Source organism: Mugil cephalus, chromosome 1 (genome assembly GCF_022458985.1).
Source record: "Mugil cephalus isolate CIBA_MC_2020 chromosome 1, CIBA_Mcephalus_1.1, whole genome shotgun sequence".
In the NCBI taxonomy this organism is placed as follows: domain Eukaryota; kingdom Metazoa; phylum Chordata; class Actinopteri; order Mugiliformes; family Mugilidae; genus Mugil; species Mugil cephalus.
In genome coordinates this window covers 4,653,801-4,672,001 of record NC_061770.1, presented here as the reverse complement: position 1 = coordinate 4,672,001, position 18,201 = coordinate 4,653,801, and the positions used below count along the sequence as shown (strand labels likewise).

Genomic DNA, 18,201 nt, shown 5'->3' with positions numbered 1-18,201 from the left:
TTGAGAATTTGTAGTTTTTCAAGGCTAAATGTCATCTTGTAACTTCTATAGCTCCCTCTCATAGCTCCCTCTCTCTGGTAGGACATAGTCCTGTTGCTAGGCTGTGACTGAAGATCGGAGCAATATCATCAAACAGATCTCATCTTGTACAGAAAACCCTGGCATCATGTTTCATGATTGAGATGACGGATCTACCACGAATAATCACACACCCGAATCAGTCACAAGCTGCTGAGTTAATCTCTACTTGGTTGTTCACTGCACTCACTCCTTGCTGTGGATATGATTTTGTGGGGTTATTTTCCTCAGCTGTGAGAAAACCACTCAGCACTATCAGGCTGCTGTTGGAGCTGGAGGATAAGAAGCGCTGGTTTATTCAGCTGGCACCTCTCAGGCGCTGAGAGTCTGATAAGAACACAAAGCTATCGAGGTTTCAGTGACTCTGTAGGAAGTGTAAAGGTCCGTCTGGGCTTTGAACTTCCATTCTTCTTAAGTACACAGCTCTCTTTCTTTGATTAAGTCAAGAGATGTATGGGATCTTCTTACTTAGTGTTTACACGTAAGTTCAAGGGGACAGTCGGTTTCAAGAGGAGGGATGACTAAAATTTTAAACTTTGATTTTTGTGTTCTCTTCAAACCGTATGTGAAGTACGGCACATGCTACAGCCATAGCATGTATACTATGTAGGGGACTGCTTTAAGGATAAATAAAACAAACCCTGTGAAGAGATTTGACCATTCTGTAATCAGACATCTCCAAAAGCCATTGCAGGAAATAATGTAGTCTCTGTGGTTCTATTAATCACAGCTTCTCTCTTTTTGATTTGTTTGGAAACAAACATGTGATTTGTGATCCTCAGCCGTGTGTAATCGCCCACATTAAATGAACACCTGCCAGAGGAAACAGAACAGCAGCTATGTTTGAAGTGACTTCACAGAGCTAACTGAGATTCATGTATGATGTGGTTTCAGCAGGTACCACTACTACCACTAAATTAAACTGCTCCACTGATTAGTAACTTCTGACTAAGCCTGGGTGCTTTTCCTTCTCTGATTTTCTTTCTTTCTTGTTTCTCTTTCTTCTTCTCCTGCTTCTTATCTCCTCACCAGAGGCTGTTTTTACCTTCCAGGTGAATCTTTCTTGACACTTTGTTGTGGACATTGGTCCAACTGTGCATTGTGTTTTTCACACAAGGAAGCTGGAAACACAATACAGAGAGTTGTTATCAGCTCAGGACAGAAAGGCTTTAGAAAGACTTTGAAACTGTTAACATACAGTTTTAATAGATTTGTTGTAGCATGGATAAGGATTCTAACAAAAAAAAACTATATAATTTGTCTGTCAATATGCAATTTGACATAATTAGACCTTCACTTTACCTGCATTTTATTTTTTTTTATCATTATTTATCAATTCACATCAGGATAGATACAATTCTTCCACATTTTTAATGCTTGTTTGAGCGCTTATAGATATGAAAGATAAATCACCTTAAAAAAGAATCTGAAAAATCAACATAAGGAAGATATGTTATGAAATAATATTGTTAATAAATTGGACATTGAGCCACTGAAATGTGTCTCATCCGGGAAATAACCATTCACTGTATTTCTGGAGCTTTCAGCCGCATGTCAAACAGAGTAAACTTGGTCTGTTGTCTCCCCTTAAGTCTCACTTTAATTTAGTTTTAGTAATATTAGTCTGTAATTGTTTCATAATTACTCCATGGTGTCTGTTTCTTGTTTCACGAGGGTGTTTTCCATTTTGCCTTTCAGCTTGTAACTGTCACCGTCACTCATTTGACTGTTACTACGACCCCGAGGTCGATCAGAAGAGAGGGAGCCTCGACATCCACGGCCACCACAGAGGAGGGGGCGTCTGTCTCAACTGTCAGGTAATGGACATTCATAAGATTTGTGAAGCTGTGTGTGAGAGCATCTGGTTGCAGCCACGATGAGGCAAAACTGACGGAATCTTTCCCTCTTAGCATCACACCACCGGAGTTAACTGTGAGCGCTGCATCCCCACCTACTACAGGTCACCTGACTACGCCATCGACTCCCCGCTGGCCTGCTCCCGTTAGTTACAACTGATTATAAATAATAATAGTAAAGAAACATTTCCTTGTTCACAGTAACAAATGTTAAGGAATGTACCAGTTATCTATATTTTCCTCCTTCCCTTTGTCTTGCAGCCTGCAACTGTCAGTCAGAGTTCACAGATGGTACCTGTGAGGATCTGACCGGACGTTGTTTCTGCAAACCAAACTACACTGGGGACAACTGTGACTCCTGCGCCAGCGGCTTTATCAACTTTCCTCAGTGTTACCGTGAGTTACAGCAATCAAAACCTCAGTGTCCAGATAGACACTAGAACTGCCTGGGAAAAATGAATGCAGATTAAAATCAAATCGACTTTTTAAATGATTTTCCTTGTTTCTGATCTCTGTCTCTCTCCATCTCCATCAGCTATCCCCACCTATCCTACCAACAACAACAATGGTGAAGCCAAACCGGCTGGAGAGATCATCAGTGAGTCCACCTCAGTGCCCCTGCAGAAGGACAAAACATTCAATTATGCTTTTACACATTTTTTACAAAGAATTGTCAATAAATCTAACAGTTATTTGGTTATGTCATGATTAGATATTGACTGTAACTTTTATAAACCCTTTTATCCAAACAAGTTCTCAAAATAACATATTAACATCAAATCTATACGTGCAACAGCCAACGTAACCAATGACGGCGCGTTGCTGTGGTTCAAGTTTAGGATGCAGGAAAAAGGACAATGATGACACATAAAACATGCTGAGTGCAAGGAAATAGTAATAATTGCAGTAGGAGTGACAGTTTTGTGTAAATCATTACATAGATAATTCCATTGCTGAGCTGTGCAAAGAGATAAATACCCTCAAATCTAATCCAAAAGTGAAACAAATAAAAACAATGGACCTTTAGAAACAAGCTGAGGACTGACCTTGGCTGCTAATTGTGTATTGGATGTGAATTTTTCCCACATCTTCTTGTCACCTGCTCGGACTGTGAGTCAAACGTCTGGGGGAGTTTTGGGAAAAAAATGGTGTGGTGTGAATTGAATCTCAGTGGAATGTGATAAACCACCCGCCTCCAGTAGCTTTTGTTCGTGATTAATAGAACTTAGTCAGAGGAACATTTGAGAATGACGGTATCTTTAGTGTCTTGCACTGTTCATTTTATTTTTTTGCTGACTGCTTTTCCTGTCTGGTGAATAATTGCATTAATCATGACACGTTCTCCCTCCAGACTGTGAGTGCAGTGCAGCAGGCACAGTGGACAACGCGTGCAAGACGGACCCACGAACACGAACCTGCATCTGTAAACCAGGTTTCACTGGTGAACACTGTGACACCTGCGCTCCGGGTTTCCACGGACTCAACTGTCAGGGTGAGAAATGGATTTTTAAGCTTACATGTTACTTACACCTCAGTTAATCTGCACATCATTGCACTGGCCTACATCACGCCTTGTCTGACCAACCACCCTCACTCCATCCCTCCATCCGCTTTCATTACTTATGTAAAGTCGAGTTGCTCTGTCCAAAAGCTAAGCACGTTCCTCTCCCTGGTAACATTTTCTAGTTCTTCATGAGGACTCCCAAGGCATTCCCACAGATGAAATGTGTAACCCTTCCAGCAAATTATGGGTCTACCCAAGGGTCTCCCCCAGCTGCCCATGCACAGTAAAACTCCTGAAAGGCATTCAGGAGGAATCCTCACCAGAAGGCCCAACCACCTTTACTGGGCTCTTTTGAAATCCACCCAACTACTTTTTAGTATAAGAGAGGCAGCATTCAGGGGACATTTATCTTATTTATTTTTTGCAAAAAGAAATTCGTAGAAAAAAAGACTTTTTTTCTCCAATAATTTGAATTACAAAATATGTAATTATGCATCTCCAAGTGGTGATCCTCCCAAAGCCATCGGATTACTAACACTTACTTTTATAGATTCTGTTCCATTTGTTGTCCACATGCACACTCAGACAAAAATACAAACAAAGCCGCGAATTCCAGACGCTTTACTTCGGTTTGTTTATTTAGTTTGCCACCCAGGAGTAACCTCCCACAAACACACACACACACTCCTGAGTAAATAGCATTCCACTAAGCTGTGTCAATCCCCGTTTCATTATTTACACCCTGGTCAGTGAGGCTGCACAACACAAACACAGTCATCTTTAAAATACCTGAACAAACAGTATTTAACAAGAGTCTGTGTAGGTGCTGTTGTGTTTGTCTAACTCTGGTGTGTATACGTGTGTGTGTGTGTGTGTGTCCGTGCAGCCTGTCAGTGTTCAGGTCCAGGCTGTTTGGACGGGTCATGTGACTTGATGACCGGGCACAGTGTGTGTCGGAGCGGTTTCCAGGGTCACCAGTGTGATCAGTGTGCTCCTGGTTACTTCAACTACCCACTCTGCCAGCGTGAGTCACTTTGCTTTTTCCCTTCCTTCTTCCTTCCACTAAAAATCTGAATAAAAACGTCTCGTTTAACACATCTTGTTCATCTGGAGATCCAAGCAGTGTGTCAGCATCAGAGCTCCGTGTACTGAGGACAAAATCCACATTCATTAAAAAATATATTAACGCATTTACCTGAGGCTTCACTGGTCTGTTTCAGTCTAAACACAGTTAGCGTCTCAGTCGAGTCATCTCGACATAGTATCTTATTGTATCTCTTATTATCTCACAAACATAAAAGTAATAATGGCAGTTTGTGGTTTTAGAGGATATTAATCTGCTAATTGTTTTTCTTGGCACAGCAGCTTCCTGAAGTCTTTTCATGTCTGTACAGAGACCGAAAGCTGCCAGTCTGCAGTCCACAGAGTTGCTGCACATATGCATGAATTGTTTTTACCTGCAGTAATTTGTACATTGAGGTTACAACTCTACTTCATATGACATCTGATGAAGAAATACATGCATTTAAGACTTCGAGAAACAAACAGCATGCTGATGCTGGGTGCAGAGAGGACAGCCGTTTCTCCGGATAAATGTCCTCTTAGGATATGAGCACACTGTTCAGATACATGTGAGCGCCCTCATTTAAATCAGGTTAGTAACTGGATGAATACTTGTGGTGGTCTCTCTGCAGTGTGCGGTTGCAGCACAGTCGGATCTCTGCCTGAAGTCTGCGATGCGTCTGGCCGGTGCCTGTGTAAACCAGAGTTTCAGGGTCCTCGGTGTGAACAGTGCAGATCTGGGTTCCACTCGTACCCCAACTGCCAAGGTACGCACGCACACGCACATAGCAAAGAGAAAGCGTGATCCGACGCATCTGTTACTGCTCATCCCCTCGTACTGTAATGAAAAGAGAGAAACTGATACCCTGTCACATGAGAGACAGGGACACATGGAAACACTTGAATTTATGCACCTCCTTATGAAGTGTTACACTGCCTCGTTAAATTTTATGATTCTTTTTTGAGGTTCAACATTTTCGGTGCAAAGTAAAAACCGTGACATTGTTAAAGGGAAGGGCAAGTGTATGTAAGAATCTGTGAACTGGGTTGTAACACTTGATTTCACATCTGCAAGGGAAAAAAAAGTCACACAGTTTCATTCCAACCATAAATTCAGCAGTTCTACATTTCAATTAAATTAAACCCAAGAAAGCAACCCATCTGATGTGACAAGGCCTGTCTAAAATTAGACATTTGCTGAACTTTCTGGTTTGGCAAATTTTGAATAATGCAACAAAACTCTATATTCTGGACGGTCTACCAGCAGGAAACTACACTGCAGAGAAAATTGTTATTTAAAAAAAAAATTAATTTAGCACATATCCACCCCTATTATTCCTTGAATGAGTTAAGCATTGTGTTGTGAACAGACCCTAGTCATGTGAGTTTCAGGACGGTACCAACCACGTCTCAAATAAAAAACTAAACTCCCCACAGATCTTTTAGAACTGAAGACGCTACTTGGTTCAGTGGTGAAATGACTTCAAGAAAACTAAAAAAGCACGTTCATTAGAGTTTTCTTTCAGATATATCATGACCGTGGTGATTAGCCAATCTGCAATATTGCATAATATTATGACATCTGAATAAAGTAACCCACCCCAGAAAGTGAAAAAGTATTCAGAAAAGATTAAAGTCCCGACCCGTGTCTCACACTCGATTATACTTACATTGTGTTAATCACTGCTGCCGTCAGTTTTCCCCAGTATTGATTTTCTTATTTTCATGAGTAGCTTGAAGCTTATAATTAGCAAGTTGTTCTATTTTTGTAATAAGCTGAGTCCTGTTTTCTCAGTTTGCGCCTGTGATTCTCGCACCTCACTGGACACCAGCTGCACAGCGTCCGGTCACTGCCACTGCCGGCCCAATTACAGCGGCGCGTCATGTGACCAGTGTGCACCCGGTTACTATGGCTACCCCAGCTGCACTCGTAAGTCGTGCAGCAATAATATTTGCCTCAGGTTTCGTGAAATTGCCTTTTAGTTTTCGGTGGATAAAAACATACAAAATGTATTATTAGAAAATCTCGTTTAATTTGAATATATGCTTGTTGACTGTATCAGTAGTATTAGTTAGTACATCACCCAATGTATGGTGTGTTATTGCAGCCTGCCAGTGTTCCTCAGAAGGCTCCCGCTACACTAACTGCGACCAGGTGACGGGCCAGTGCGTGTGTCTGCCCAGTGTGGTGGGACTGAGGTGTGACAGCTGTGCACACGGCTCCTACGGCTTCCCCAACTGCCAAGGTAATGACACAAACACAGGCCCAGTTTGTGTGCATGCTTGACATTATGAAAGTGAGGCGCCACAGCTGCACTCAACACAACCTAATCACAAAGGGCACACAACAGACATGAGGCAGAGATAACATGCTGAATGGTAAACATATGTGTGTTTTGTCACTTCATAAACGTGGGTTTCATTTAATTGGAAAGGCCAGAAGGCTACTTAACAGTCTTAGCTCAGTAACATGGACAGTTTAAATTCACAAATGAACACAGTATAAAAAACAGTATACAATAAACTGTGTGTGTGTATATATATATACAGTATGTTCTGCACAATATTTCTTTAACCAGACCGAAGTCATTCTGATTAGAGACTGAAGTGGTGAGATCTGACACATTTTTATTAAGATCATCAAAAGCAACGTAGCAATTGTCCAAAACCAGATCAGCATAAAAATATTCTGTGGCGCTAGTGGTTCATTTCTGACAGGCTTAATGCAGTCAGACACAGTTATTTTGTATTGTGACTCCTCACACTTTAAACCTGATCATACTGTCCCAACAGTTATCCAAAGCGCACACATTGAAGATGGTCCCCACCATAAATACTGACACGTTGATATAGATCCAGCCTTATCTTAAACATGGTTTCTGTAGCAAGATACAACAACAGATTTAGTTCAGGAGTCTGAGGTCATTTAGAGGAAATTTAGACTCTGTTGTCATTTCCTCTATAATCCAGACTTTAGTCCAGTATAGAATCAGTATGTGGTCCACTTTTCGTTCTCTGTTCACCTTAAAGCTGGACTGACTGTAGCGCTGGATTTAGGACACGTTACTGCATGTTACATCACTCTTTTATTTCATTTCAGTAACATTTTTTCATATTTTCCTTTTTTCCACTGAACCAGAAGCAAAATGTTTCTTAATCCTGAAATTTAAAGGCAGTTAGCAACATGAGGAAATGCTACCTAGCTTCTAGCTAGCTTAGCAACACACAACAACCAAAGCAAAGCATTGAGAAATGTTTTTCTTTCTTTCATTGATAGCTGGTACCTGTCACCCTGCTGGCTCTGTTCAGTACACAGTACAGCCACCTGTGGTAAGTCTTGTCTGTCTTTATTATTTTTCATATTTAAGTAGATCCAGTTTTGGGACTTATTTGTGCAAAACATGACATACTTTCAAAGTAGGAGTTGACTTGAAATATATCAATCTGTCTTCATGAACTAAATGTGTTCAGTCTAAATCAGGGCAGGTTTGACATCATTTTCAGTTCCATTATGTTTTCATGTGTGATTCAGCCTTGCCCTGTGCTGTTTCATACAGATACTGCGTGATGGTGAAAGTACTCTGCAACTTTCAGTCAAGTAGATTTCTCGAAAGTTGGTCGTATTTATTTTGAGGCAGCAGCAGAAACACCTTCCCGTCTCATTTTCCTGTCAATCATTAATTTAGGGCCAGTGTGAGTGTCGTCGTCACGTCGAGGGTCCGGCCTGTGACCAGTGTAAACCTTTGTACTGGAACCTCTCACCTGACACTCCCGATGGATGCTCCAGTGAGACACACATACTCACACATAACATGTGCACACTGACTTGAATGCAGCAGTTTGAACTAAAGCATGTATGTGTGTCTCCTGCAGACTGTGAGTGTAACATCGCGGGGACTCTGAGCAGTGTTGCAGAGTGTGCACAGGTGAGCTGCTTTCAGTCTGCAACAAGAGATTTTTTTCCTGAGTGTTATGTCGTGGTACCAGCCTGTGCACGTTAACATGCTATTATTAATTTACATAAGATATAATTACACTTAAATTTTTAGTTGCTCTTTATATATTATATTAACGACATAATAAAATACACTGTTCTCACTGTTATCATATAAATAATAATATCTTTTTGTTTTTGACAGGAAACCGGTCAGTGCTACTGTAAGCCCAACGCCTGCAGTGGAACCTGCTGGACCTGCAAAGAAGGCTTCTACAACCTGCAGGAACACAGCTACTTTGGCTGCCAGGGTTAGTTTCAGTCACTAAATCGTTGCAAGCTTATTTTGAAGACAAGCCTGGTTGATATTGAGGGGATTTGTGTGTGTGTGTATGTGTGTCATACCTTTAGGTTGCCAGTGTGACATCGGTGGCTCAGCAGGTCAGTCCTGCCAAGAGAGGAACGGACAGTGTCGCTGCAGACCCAATGTGGAGGGACCAAAGTGTAACTTGTGAGTTGAGAGGAATTTTGAGTAGCTTCAGTTTTACACTTTTACCCCAGTGGCTTTGTTACTGATAGTTCCTGTTGGTTTTATAATATCACAGAACCAGATGAGCATGCATCCATCCCTAATGTTTTAACATTAGGGATGGTAGTTTGCTTTCTGATACAGCAGGTTTTTATGGTGTAAAAAGTATTGTTCAAATCACTTATGAACCTTTTCTCCTTTCATGTACAAATAGTTTTTATGTGAGTTTTTTTTTTTAGACTTTCTAAATGGATCTTTGTGTTTCGGTAGACCTCGTCAGGATCATTACTTCCCGGACCTCCATCACCTGAAGTTTGAGATCGAGGAGGGAACCATGCTGGACGGCCGACCGGTGCGATTTGGCTACAACCCCCTGGAGTTCCCAGACTTCAGCTGGAGAGGTTACGCTCAGATGAACCCCATTCAGGTAGGAACAACACCTTTTACAACTCACCTTTTATCTTTTCCATTGATCTTTACAAGGCAGCTGTTTGTGACAGTACCTGATGTATTGATAGTGATGTATTGATTATACAGATTATCATGTGTTTTACATGTTACTTGTTGGTAAAACATTTCATTCGATGAGTTTGATTTATGCAGTGTGTATTTTATATGTAGATGTTTATGTGACTGTGGCCCATCAGTTATGTTGCTTCTGTTGCATGAAATAAACAGATAGATCACTTTGAGTTGTATGCGGCATTTCTCTTTGTTGGAATAACTTCTGCATCTTTATATCTCCACTTATATTTTAATTATTTCACTATTAACTTGCTCCTGTATGAGTGGAGTAATAGTAAAACCTATGTTGATAATATGAGTTGAGCTGAATGTTAATAATGTCAGTAAAGGTATTTTCTATGTGGACTACATCGGAGCACCAATAAAAGTTCAGTTGCAGAAAAGTGGAACTCCAAAGAGAAATGTTGGGTTGGATCTGGGGGTAATATTGTGTTGCTGGTTTGCTTTTGGTGGTGAAGGTGATGGTGATGGTATTTGTCCTGGTTTCTCTGTTTGTTGTTTCCATTGTTCTGCTCTGCTTATCCTCCTCCTTTTTGTTCCAATTTATCCCATTTCTTCGTAACCTTTATGCCTCCCCCCTTTCTCCTCATTGTGTGGTTATCCCCATTATTCCACGTCTTTTTCTATCCTAATCTTATCCCTGTTCTTTTCTGTCTCTCCCCCACCCTCCGTCTCCCCCTGTCGTTGCTTGCTGCTTGCCGCCTGCTCCCTCTATAGTCCAAAGTGTTGGTGTCGGTGTCAGTCAGCTCTCCAGACCTCTTCCGCGTGGTGCTGCGCTATGCCAACTGGGGGGGTTCGGATGTTCGGGGCAGGGTGTCGGTGATAGAGGACGACTGGAACTACTACTGTGGTAACTGTAAGTGCTGGGAGGGGCCGCCTCACTCTGATCTTCTGTCACTTATTCCAGCTCTGGAATAGACAGTGATGGAAGAGAAATGTCTTCTCCACTTCTTCTTGTATATGTTTTCTCTTGGCTTCCATGCTTTGTTTAGGCTGTGTTCCAAAAAGTTAAGTCAAAATTGTTCTGCTTTCCATGTCAGAACGTAAGCAAGCTCTCTCTGTCCTGGGATGTGGGGTTAGGGTTGGACAGATACATCGATGCTCATTAACAAGCGCATAATCATGCAGGGAAACCAATTAAAACATCAGAAACAACCTAAATAGAACATAATGGAAATAGACAAAACAGTCGACCAAACATAACAAACACATCACTGTACAAATCAACACACCTTATAATATAAATGTATGTGTATGACATGCTAGGAGATAAAAGAGAAAATCTTGAAGGTGGAAGTTCCTTTAAATTTCAAATATTACACTTTGAAAACAACTACATGGTTAGGATAATTTCAGCTATTGCTACGCAATGGCTAAGGCCACAGGACGTCTGGAAAACTGAATATTCAACTCAAATCAGTTTGAGCTGAATATGATTGAGAGTGCACCTTGTTAAACACCTCAGTTTAATGCCAGAGTCTTTGAAACTTTTGAGAAATACACTCATATCTTTTTTCTCATGCTACTTTTATAGAACATTTTGACTGACTTGTTTGGAACCACAGAAATCTACTTTCTCTTTCTTCCTCCTTGATTCCTTTCACGTCTTGTTCATCTGTGCAGTGAGACAGATGATGGAGGTATGTGTAGGTGTCTGGTGGTAGCTGGTATTTCAACAGCTGTCAGTGGTGACCTCTGGTCTCGCTCCGTATATTTTCCTCTTCAGGGCCACAGATCAGTGCAGGATTATCAGGGATTTAAGAGTAAAAACTCACATCTTCAACTCTCCAAATTCCCTATTTTCTCCTTCCTGCCCTTCCGCTTTCTCCCGTTTGACTTCGTCCCCGTAGACTGCAGTGAAGCTTCAGGTTTATGTGAACGAGGCAGACGTCTATCTGACTCGCTTCATCCTCAGATATGTAAACTCTGAGGGCGTCACCTCCAACGGTAAAATTACGGCCTATCAGGTCAACCGCAGAGGTACGTCTCCAGTCTCAAGTGTGTTTTTGACTGTTTGTCGGAACAAAACAACAGCAGATGAATGTGTGTCTTCATGTTTTCACTCCTGGGTTATTGTAAAGGTTTATACATAATAAAATTAAGTCTAATTATGATTCTGTTCTGTTACACAGATATTAATTTCTCACACTATTTTAGGTTTCGGTGTCTGAGGCCATAAACTTCTGGTTTGTTTTGAAGGTTCAGAACAGTCCAAACAGATCGTCTTTGCTCCCAGTGTGGAGCCGACCTTTGTCAACGTTCCCCAGAATAATTTTGTGGAGCCCTTTGTACTGAACCCGGGAACGTGGACCGTGGTTATAGAGGCTGAGGGAATCATGCTGGTGAGACGCATATGTTGTTAAAATCTGTCTCTAAAAAGGTCATACAATGATCAGATATGTGAATTCTGAAATGAATTCTCTGTTTTGCCCTCAGGATTATCTGGTCCTGCTGCCCAGTGCCTACTATGAAGCTCCTATCCTGCAGATCAAAGTGACTGAACCCTGTACCTACAGCGCTGTATCTGAACCCAACCAGAAGTAAATAGTCTAAATATGCTTTCAGATTATATTTTTTTTCAAATGTGTTTCTGTTCAACGCTAATGCTCTAAATATTTTGAATTTTGTACTTTCTTATATGTGTGTTAACTCCGTCTGTTATTTGTCTCTGTCTGTGTAGCTGTCTGATGTACAAGTATCTGTCTCTGGACTCCTTCCCCTCCATCTCTGGCAACGACGCCAACTGCCGCACCGACAACCACCTGCCGCGCCCCTGCCCAACTGAGAGGGTAACCCCGCGGCATCCCGACATGGCCGTCTGCAGTGGCTACGATGTGAGAGAAAAAAAAAAAGTTTGATCACAAGTATCTTTTCATCTCCAAAACTCCAGGAATAACCATCTTATCATTTCTGCTGCAGATCAGCGTCGAGCTGCAAGCTCGGCTGTCGTCTCCAGGCGACCACGTCCTGGTGGTCGAGTATTCCAGCGAAGAGGAACTGCCTCAAACTCTGTCTGTCGCTGTCAGCGTGCCCGGCCCACGGCCAGACCAACATCGTGTCACCCTGCTGCACTGCAAATACAGGTACCAGGCAGATCTCACCTGAGGTTCAGTCCTTTATTTTAATGTGACCAAATAATCCCAGAAATATGTGATTGTTTAAGGCTCTCTTGAATAAATTGTATTAGTTGAATTGAAATTATTTTGTTATTTATTCCATTTATATAGTAATTGTATGGGATGTGAATGCATAATGAGGGCGATGTAGAGCACCTGCCGTCCTTGAAACAGGGCAGGGGATAAGAGAGGAAGGGAAAACCTGTCTGCAGCGAAAAGTCTGTGTTTGCCTGTAACGTGTGGCCTCAGCAGTTTACTGTTACGTCAAGTGTGTCAACAGCTCCTAATCTTCACGTCTGTGTGGGCTTTGTGTAGCTTCCTGTGTCGAGTGGTGGCCATCGATGAGCAGAACAGGGTGGCAGTCTTCTCCCTCCCTGCCAGCGCGGAGATCCAGCTCACCTCCGACCGCGCCAGCTTCTTCCTGGTGAGACGGCTCATGATGAGAAAGCTGCACTACATTTTAAATAATAATTAAACACTCAGTCTTAGTAGAATGATTTAAAAGCAGCTAAATCGCTCTGAGACTAAAGATATTAAATCATGAAAAACAAGCTCATATTCAGATTTGAGAATCTCTAATTAGTATATTTTTTTCTCCTAAACAACCTCTTGTGTTTTTCTTGCCCGTCTTCAGCACAAAGTGTACCTGGTTCCTAAAGACCAGTTTACTATGGAGTACGTTGACCCGAAAGTCCAGTGCATCAGTACTCATGGGCAGTTTTCACCTGACAGGTACAAAGTGACTCTATCGTTCATAACAGTATAATTCTTCACACACATAAAACAACTTTTAACCGTCTCCTTCCTCCTCTCGCTCCAGTTCCTCCTGCGTCCCCTCACGCTTCCAGACTCCATCAGACTCTCTAGTCCTGAAGGAGGGCCAGAGCTCCTCCATGCAGGAGCTACCCGTCCCGGCCACCCCTGCTCCAGCTCCTCCTCTGCCCTTCTATCAGAGAGACGAGGCGCCCTGGACAGGAGGAGACAGGCCTCCACACGTTGCGGATAACAGCGACCACATCCGTCTGGACTCGCTGCAGGTAAAGATTAAACTCTGTGATAGTTCAGGAAGTATTCATTTAATAAACTGTCTGCCTCGGTATGACATATAAGATGGCTGCAGTTAGCTTCACCTTGGCTGAGCTGTCTTCTCATGTCCGTCTCTCCATCTATCATCATCCTTTACCCAGAATGCAGCGGTGTACTCATCGCGCGTCCACACCCTCGGCCGTTACGTCTTCATCCTCCACTTTCACCAGCCTCTGCACCCCACTTATCCAGTGCAGGTCTACATTAACGGAGGACGAATCTGGCAGGGTAGGAACTCACAGTGGTTGTGATGCACAATCCATTATATATGGCAGGGGGGAAAATGAACAAATATCTAGGATGACAGCAACAGAGTTGTAGGGGAATGTTAATGAAATGTAACACTGTCATTGCCTCAGGCCACGTCAACGCCTCCTTCTGTCCACACGCTTACGGCTGCCGGAACATCCTGGTGTCTGAGAATCAGATCATCCTGGATGTGACGGACCACGAGTTCTTCCTCACTGTACAGGTACCAGCAGGAAAGACTCTGTGGCTGGTGAGTTTTACTGCTCCGTCTTTATTTTACACTTTTTCATTTTTTGTGTGTTGTAAAGATAAACATGCTCCTTTATTGGCCTGTGTCCTCTTCCAACCTTTAAACTGTGTTCTGTAGTCCAAATTTCCCTAAAAAAACACCATATCTCTGAGGTACCATTTGTACCATTCAGGTTCTGTAGGATATCTGCATTATCATTTGAATGTAATAAACTTTCAGCTAATTTCTCTTCATCTGGTGCTTTACTTACCAGATAAAGTTTGACCTTTATTAGGTAATGGCGGTAAATCAAAGAGCTGAAGAGACTCATGATGTCATCAGATTGGCTTATAATCTAAAATATAGAAAAGGAATATTCCTTTTGATAAATTCCTGTCGTCCGTTTGCCCCTGTGTCTCTTCAGGATTATGTGTTGGTGGTTCCTGAGACGAGCTACAGCTCCAGCTACCTGAACGAGGAACCTCTGGATAAATCTTATGACTTCATCAGCAACTGTGGCCAAAACAGCTTTCACATCGAGTCAGTATATTAACAGTCCAATAGTTTCCATTTGGTGGGCCATTTAAGACCTGGTGTGTATTTTACTTATAAAAGCTTTTCCTTCCTCCCTGTCTCCATCTGTCCAGTCCGTCCTCTGCCTCTCCGTTCTGCCTCAGCTCAGCCGTGTCCCTGTCGGCCTTCTTCAACAACGGGGCGATGCCCTGCGCCTGCCACGAACTCGGGGCGGAGAGCGACACCTGCGAGCAGTTTGGCGGCCAGTGCCATTGCAGGCCAAACGTGATCGGACGAGAGTGCTCCATGTGTGCCACGGGGTACTGGGGATTCCCCAACTGCAGACGTGAGTCAAACAGATAGCTAGCTTAGCCTTGTCACATGTATCATAAATGGATGCATTTTCCTTCCTCGCAAATTTCAGCAACACTGATGATAAACTTAATGAGCAGTTATTTAAGGGTTATTTATTTATGAGACTAGTTTGAGATAGATGACTCTGGAGCTGAAAACTAAAGAGAATGCTTGCTCTTTTGTCTCCTCTGCAGCCTGTAACTGTGGTACAAGGCTATGTGAGCCGGTGACTGGCGATTGCATCTGTCCTCCGAGGACTCTGCGTCCAGAGTGCACCCAGTGTGAGCCTCAGACGTTTGGCTGTCACCCAGTGGTGGGCTGTGAGGTCTGCAACTGCTCTCGGCCCGGTATCACCTCTCCTGACGCCAGCTGTGACACGCTCAGCGGACAGTGCAGGTAAAATTTATTTATTTATTTTTTTTGCGTTTTGAATCATCTTCTCCACCGTGTCAGGCTTCTCAGATATCAGGCCTGTGTTAAGAAATGACTAAAAGGGCAGTTACCTTCTGTCTAGTTTATCCTGAAACAACCTTGGTTGCGGCTCTTTCACCACTGTCACACGCCTATGCGCTTAAAGAGCTGTACTTGCCAGCTCTTGTCCGTGTTCTCTGGAAGCTGTGCATTTTTAAACTTTCAGCTCCAACCGCTGCCAGCAACACATCAGCTGTTATTCTTCATCCTTGCCGGCTCCTATTCTTTCTCCTGTGTTTAGACCATGATAAGGTGGTCCATCTGTACCAGTTTGTCCAGAGATTCTGGCTGTAAGCAGGGTGCCAGTCAGCACTGTCTATGTTCACAAGCACAGTGGTAATAGAAAGGGCAGTCGGCCTTTACCACTTAACCGTAGCCGTTACTGCACGTGCACACGTCCAGCTTTCTTTTCAAGTGTAGCTTCAGAGTTCTTCCCTCGTTCATCATGATCAGATAACTACTGCTGATAATTCAGCTTGAAAACCAGACCCTGTCTCTTTCTGTCTCTCCCCGCATTAGAGCCAGCCTGCTATTGTATGGCTCACTTGTAAGCATCAAGGCCTTCAAGATATCTAAAATCGCTTCTGTCATTACATCCTCTTTCCAGGAGAAGGAATGTGCCTTTCCAGACAAGACCAGAATTCAAGGCTGAATTATTTTCTGCCTGAAGTTCGTTTAAGGTCCTAACACCTGCAGTAACCAGCTACACAGCTACATGCATGCAGCCTGCAGCTGGCCACCAGTGTACAAATATTTGGTTTGGAGGCAATAAACTGAGATTGAAGGACTTTCTGGTCTTTCTTCCTGGCTGCCCCAGAGGAGACGGATCCACCCCACATGAGCTGACTTCTTCTCAAGGCTTCTCCTTGTTGAATGCTGATTGAATGATTTTTTTTTGTTGTTGTTGTTGCTTTGTTCGCTCTGGGGTCACTGGGTTCTGTAAAACATCTTTAGAGTTGTTATATGAACAAAATGAAACTGAAAGTGTGTGTGTGAGAGAGAAACTGGACAAAGAGATTCACATTTAACCAACTGACATATGAATGAACAACTTTTGTATTCCAGGTGTAGGAACAACGTCGTCGGCCGTCAGTGCGACCGCTGCGCCCCCGGTTTCTATGGTTACCCCAACTGCAGGCCTTGCGACTGCAATGAGGCGGGAACTGAGGAAGAAGTGTGCGACACCTTCACAGGACAGTGTCTATGCAAGGTTGGGACCCACACCCACCCACATACGTCCTCGTGACCACCTCCGTCTGTTCGTTCGTCTGAACCCGCCGTGTGTGCTCTGTACCTGCAGGAGAACGTCCAGGGCGCTCGTTGCGATCAGTGCAGAGTTGGTACTTTCCACTTGGACCCAACCAACCCAAAGGGCTGCACCAGCTGCTTCTGCTTCGGAGCCACCGACCGCTGTCGCAGCTCTGACAAAAGACGCACAGAGGTACTCGAGTTTGTTCACTTCAGTTTTACAGCAGGTTGAAAAAAAATCTTCAGAAAAAAATAATCGTTAACACAGAAGCTGAGGTCTCTGCCAGCAGATAGGCGTTTTTTCTGCAGTGAGCAGAGATGAAGAGCCTGTTCCAAATCCTAAGGGGATGTGCTGTCAAGTAATAGTCATTCATTAATGAATGTGAGATGTGGAGGCTGCAGAAACCTGTTCTGTCAGTTAGCTGATCCAACACAAAAACACATCTGTCTTCCAAATTATCTGGGTTTCTTTTTTCTGTTGTTAGTTGGATTGTTGAAGATCCTCTCAGTCATCAAACAAATGTGTCTATACCACAGACACCTGGAGAGCTCATGTCCAATCTAAGGTTCTGGTAGGGGTGGGCGATATGGCAAAAATATCATATCACGATTTTTTAAAAATAAAATCACGATTTCGATTTTATCACGATCTTAAATTGAAAAATGAAAAACAGACAATTTAGTCCAAAGAACCCTTCTTAACCGATTTTATTTTAAATAGTCGCAGTTTTGCCTGCATGTGCAAACAATCAAGTTTAAGACGTGGCATGGCAGTGTTGTACAAGTATTTTAGGCTGGGCAGCTCGTACCGTGAGTCAACTACTTTAAGCAGGCGTTTGAACCCCTCGTTTCCTACTGTCTTGATAGGCACCATAGCTTTTGCAAGATAAAAGGTAACTCCTTCTGTTATCTCTTTCCATCGTTTGCTTCACTTGTCATATGGAGTGCCTTTGTTAAAAGCCTGTGTTAATGTTGACTGTTTTGGTCTTACGCTAGCTGCTGCCTCTGCCTGCGGTGCCAGTGCCGCCGGGCCGCTCGCTGTTTGCAAACTTTGCACAGAACATTTGCCTGCGCTTCATTAGTTGAGGAAAGTCCAAACCTATTCCAAATAATGGAAGTGGATTTTTTTTTTTTTTTTAGTGAGCTACTCCGTTTGGCTTTCAGCCATGGCTCTCCATGCGGCTACCGCTACACACATACTGTAAACAAAGAGGCGGGTAAGAAAGCGCGTCGCTGCCCGTAATTCACTATGATTGGTCAGTCAGGTTAACGACGTAATACGTCTGGTGCGACGGTGCATCAGCATAGAACTGCAATTTATAGAATGTGCCCTAGACGATCCCACGATCTCTGCAGTTTGACAGATCGTCTTCACGTTGTAATCGTTCACGATTTAATATCGTCATATCGCCCACCCCAAGGTTCTGGGTAACCACAACCGTCACCA

The 18,201-nt window shown here is 43.0% G+C and overlaps 1 protein-coding gene across 3 annotated transcripts in view; it reads left to right on the top strand.

Annotated features, from left to right (window-relative positions):
• The window catches only part of lama5 (laminin, alpha 5), an 83,220-nt gene that overhangs the window by 43,338 nt on the left and 21,681 nt on the right, over nucleotides 1-18,201 (top strand). For 2 of the 3 annotated variants that reach the window (XR_007114307.1, XM_047606961.1), the window contains exons 8-37: nucleotides 1,777-1,895; nucleotides 1,989-2,079; nucleotides 2,196-2,330; nucleotides 2,470-2,532; nucleotides 3,286-3,426; nucleotides 4,325-4,462; nucleotides 5,133-5,267; nucleotides 6,296-6,430; nucleotides 6,609-6,746; nucleotides 7,778-7,830; nucleotides 8,187-8,286; nucleotides 8,374-8,426; nucleotides 8,640-8,745; nucleotides 8,846-8,945; nucleotides 9,234-9,390; nucleotides 10,206-10,344; nucleotides 11,688-11,830; nucleotides 11,925-12,028; nucleotides 12,169-12,322; nucleotides 12,408-12,571; nucleotides 12,920-13,028; nucleotides 13,239-13,336; nucleotides 13,425-13,641; nucleotides 13,792-13,918; nucleotides 14,050-14,189; nucleotides 14,593-14,708; nucleotides 14,816-15,027; nucleotides 15,230-15,431; nucleotides 16,572-16,716; nucleotides 16,807-16,947. Coding sequence is in view for 2 of the 3 variants with exons in the window: in XM_047606961.1 (XP_047462917.1) it covers nucleotides 1,777-1,895; nucleotides 1,989-2,079; nucleotides 2,196-2,330; nucleotides 2,470-2,532; nucleotides 3,286-3,426; nucleotides 4,325-4,462; nucleotides 5,133-5,267; nucleotides 6,296-6,430; nucleotides 6,609-6,746; nucleotides 7,778-7,830; nucleotides 8,187-8,286; nucleotides 8,374-8,426; nucleotides 8,640-8,745; nucleotides 8,846-8,945; nucleotides 9,234-9,390; nucleotides 10,206-10,344; nucleotides 11,688-11,830; nucleotides 11,925-12,028; nucleotides 12,169-12,322; nucleotides 12,408-12,571; nucleotides 12,920-13,028; nucleotides 13,239-13,336; nucleotides 13,425-13,641; nucleotides 13,792-13,918; nucleotides 14,050-14,189; nucleotides 14,593-14,708; nucleotides 14,816-15,027; nucleotides 15,230-15,431; nucleotides 16,572-16,716; nucleotides 16,807-16,947 (3,875 nt within the window). In the remaining variant the exon portion in view is untranslated. Of the gene's footprint in view, nucleotides 1-1,776; nucleotides 1,896-1,988; nucleotides 2,080-2,195; nucleotides 2,331-2,469; nucleotides 2,533-3,285; nucleotides 3,427-4,324; nucleotides 4,463-5,132; nucleotides 5,268-6,295; nucleotides 6,431-6,608; nucleotides 6,747-7,777; nucleotides 7,831-8,186; nucleotides 8,287-8,373; nucleotides 8,427-8,639; nucleotides 8,746-8,845; nucleotides 8,946-9,233; nucleotides 9,391-10,205; nucleotides 10,345-11,338; nucleotides 11,469-11,687; nucleotides 11,831-11,924; nucleotides 12,029-12,168; nucleotides 12,323-12,407; nucleotides 12,572-12,919; nucleotides 13,029-13,238; nucleotides 13,337-13,424; nucleotides 13,642-13,791; nucleotides 13,919-14,049; nucleotides 14,190-14,592; nucleotides 14,709-14,815; nucleotides 15,028-15,229; nucleotides 15,432-16,571; nucleotides 16,717-16,806; nucleotides 16,948-18,201 lie in introns of all 3 variants that reach the window. The other variant, XM_047606975.1, reaches the window with a different exon arrangement.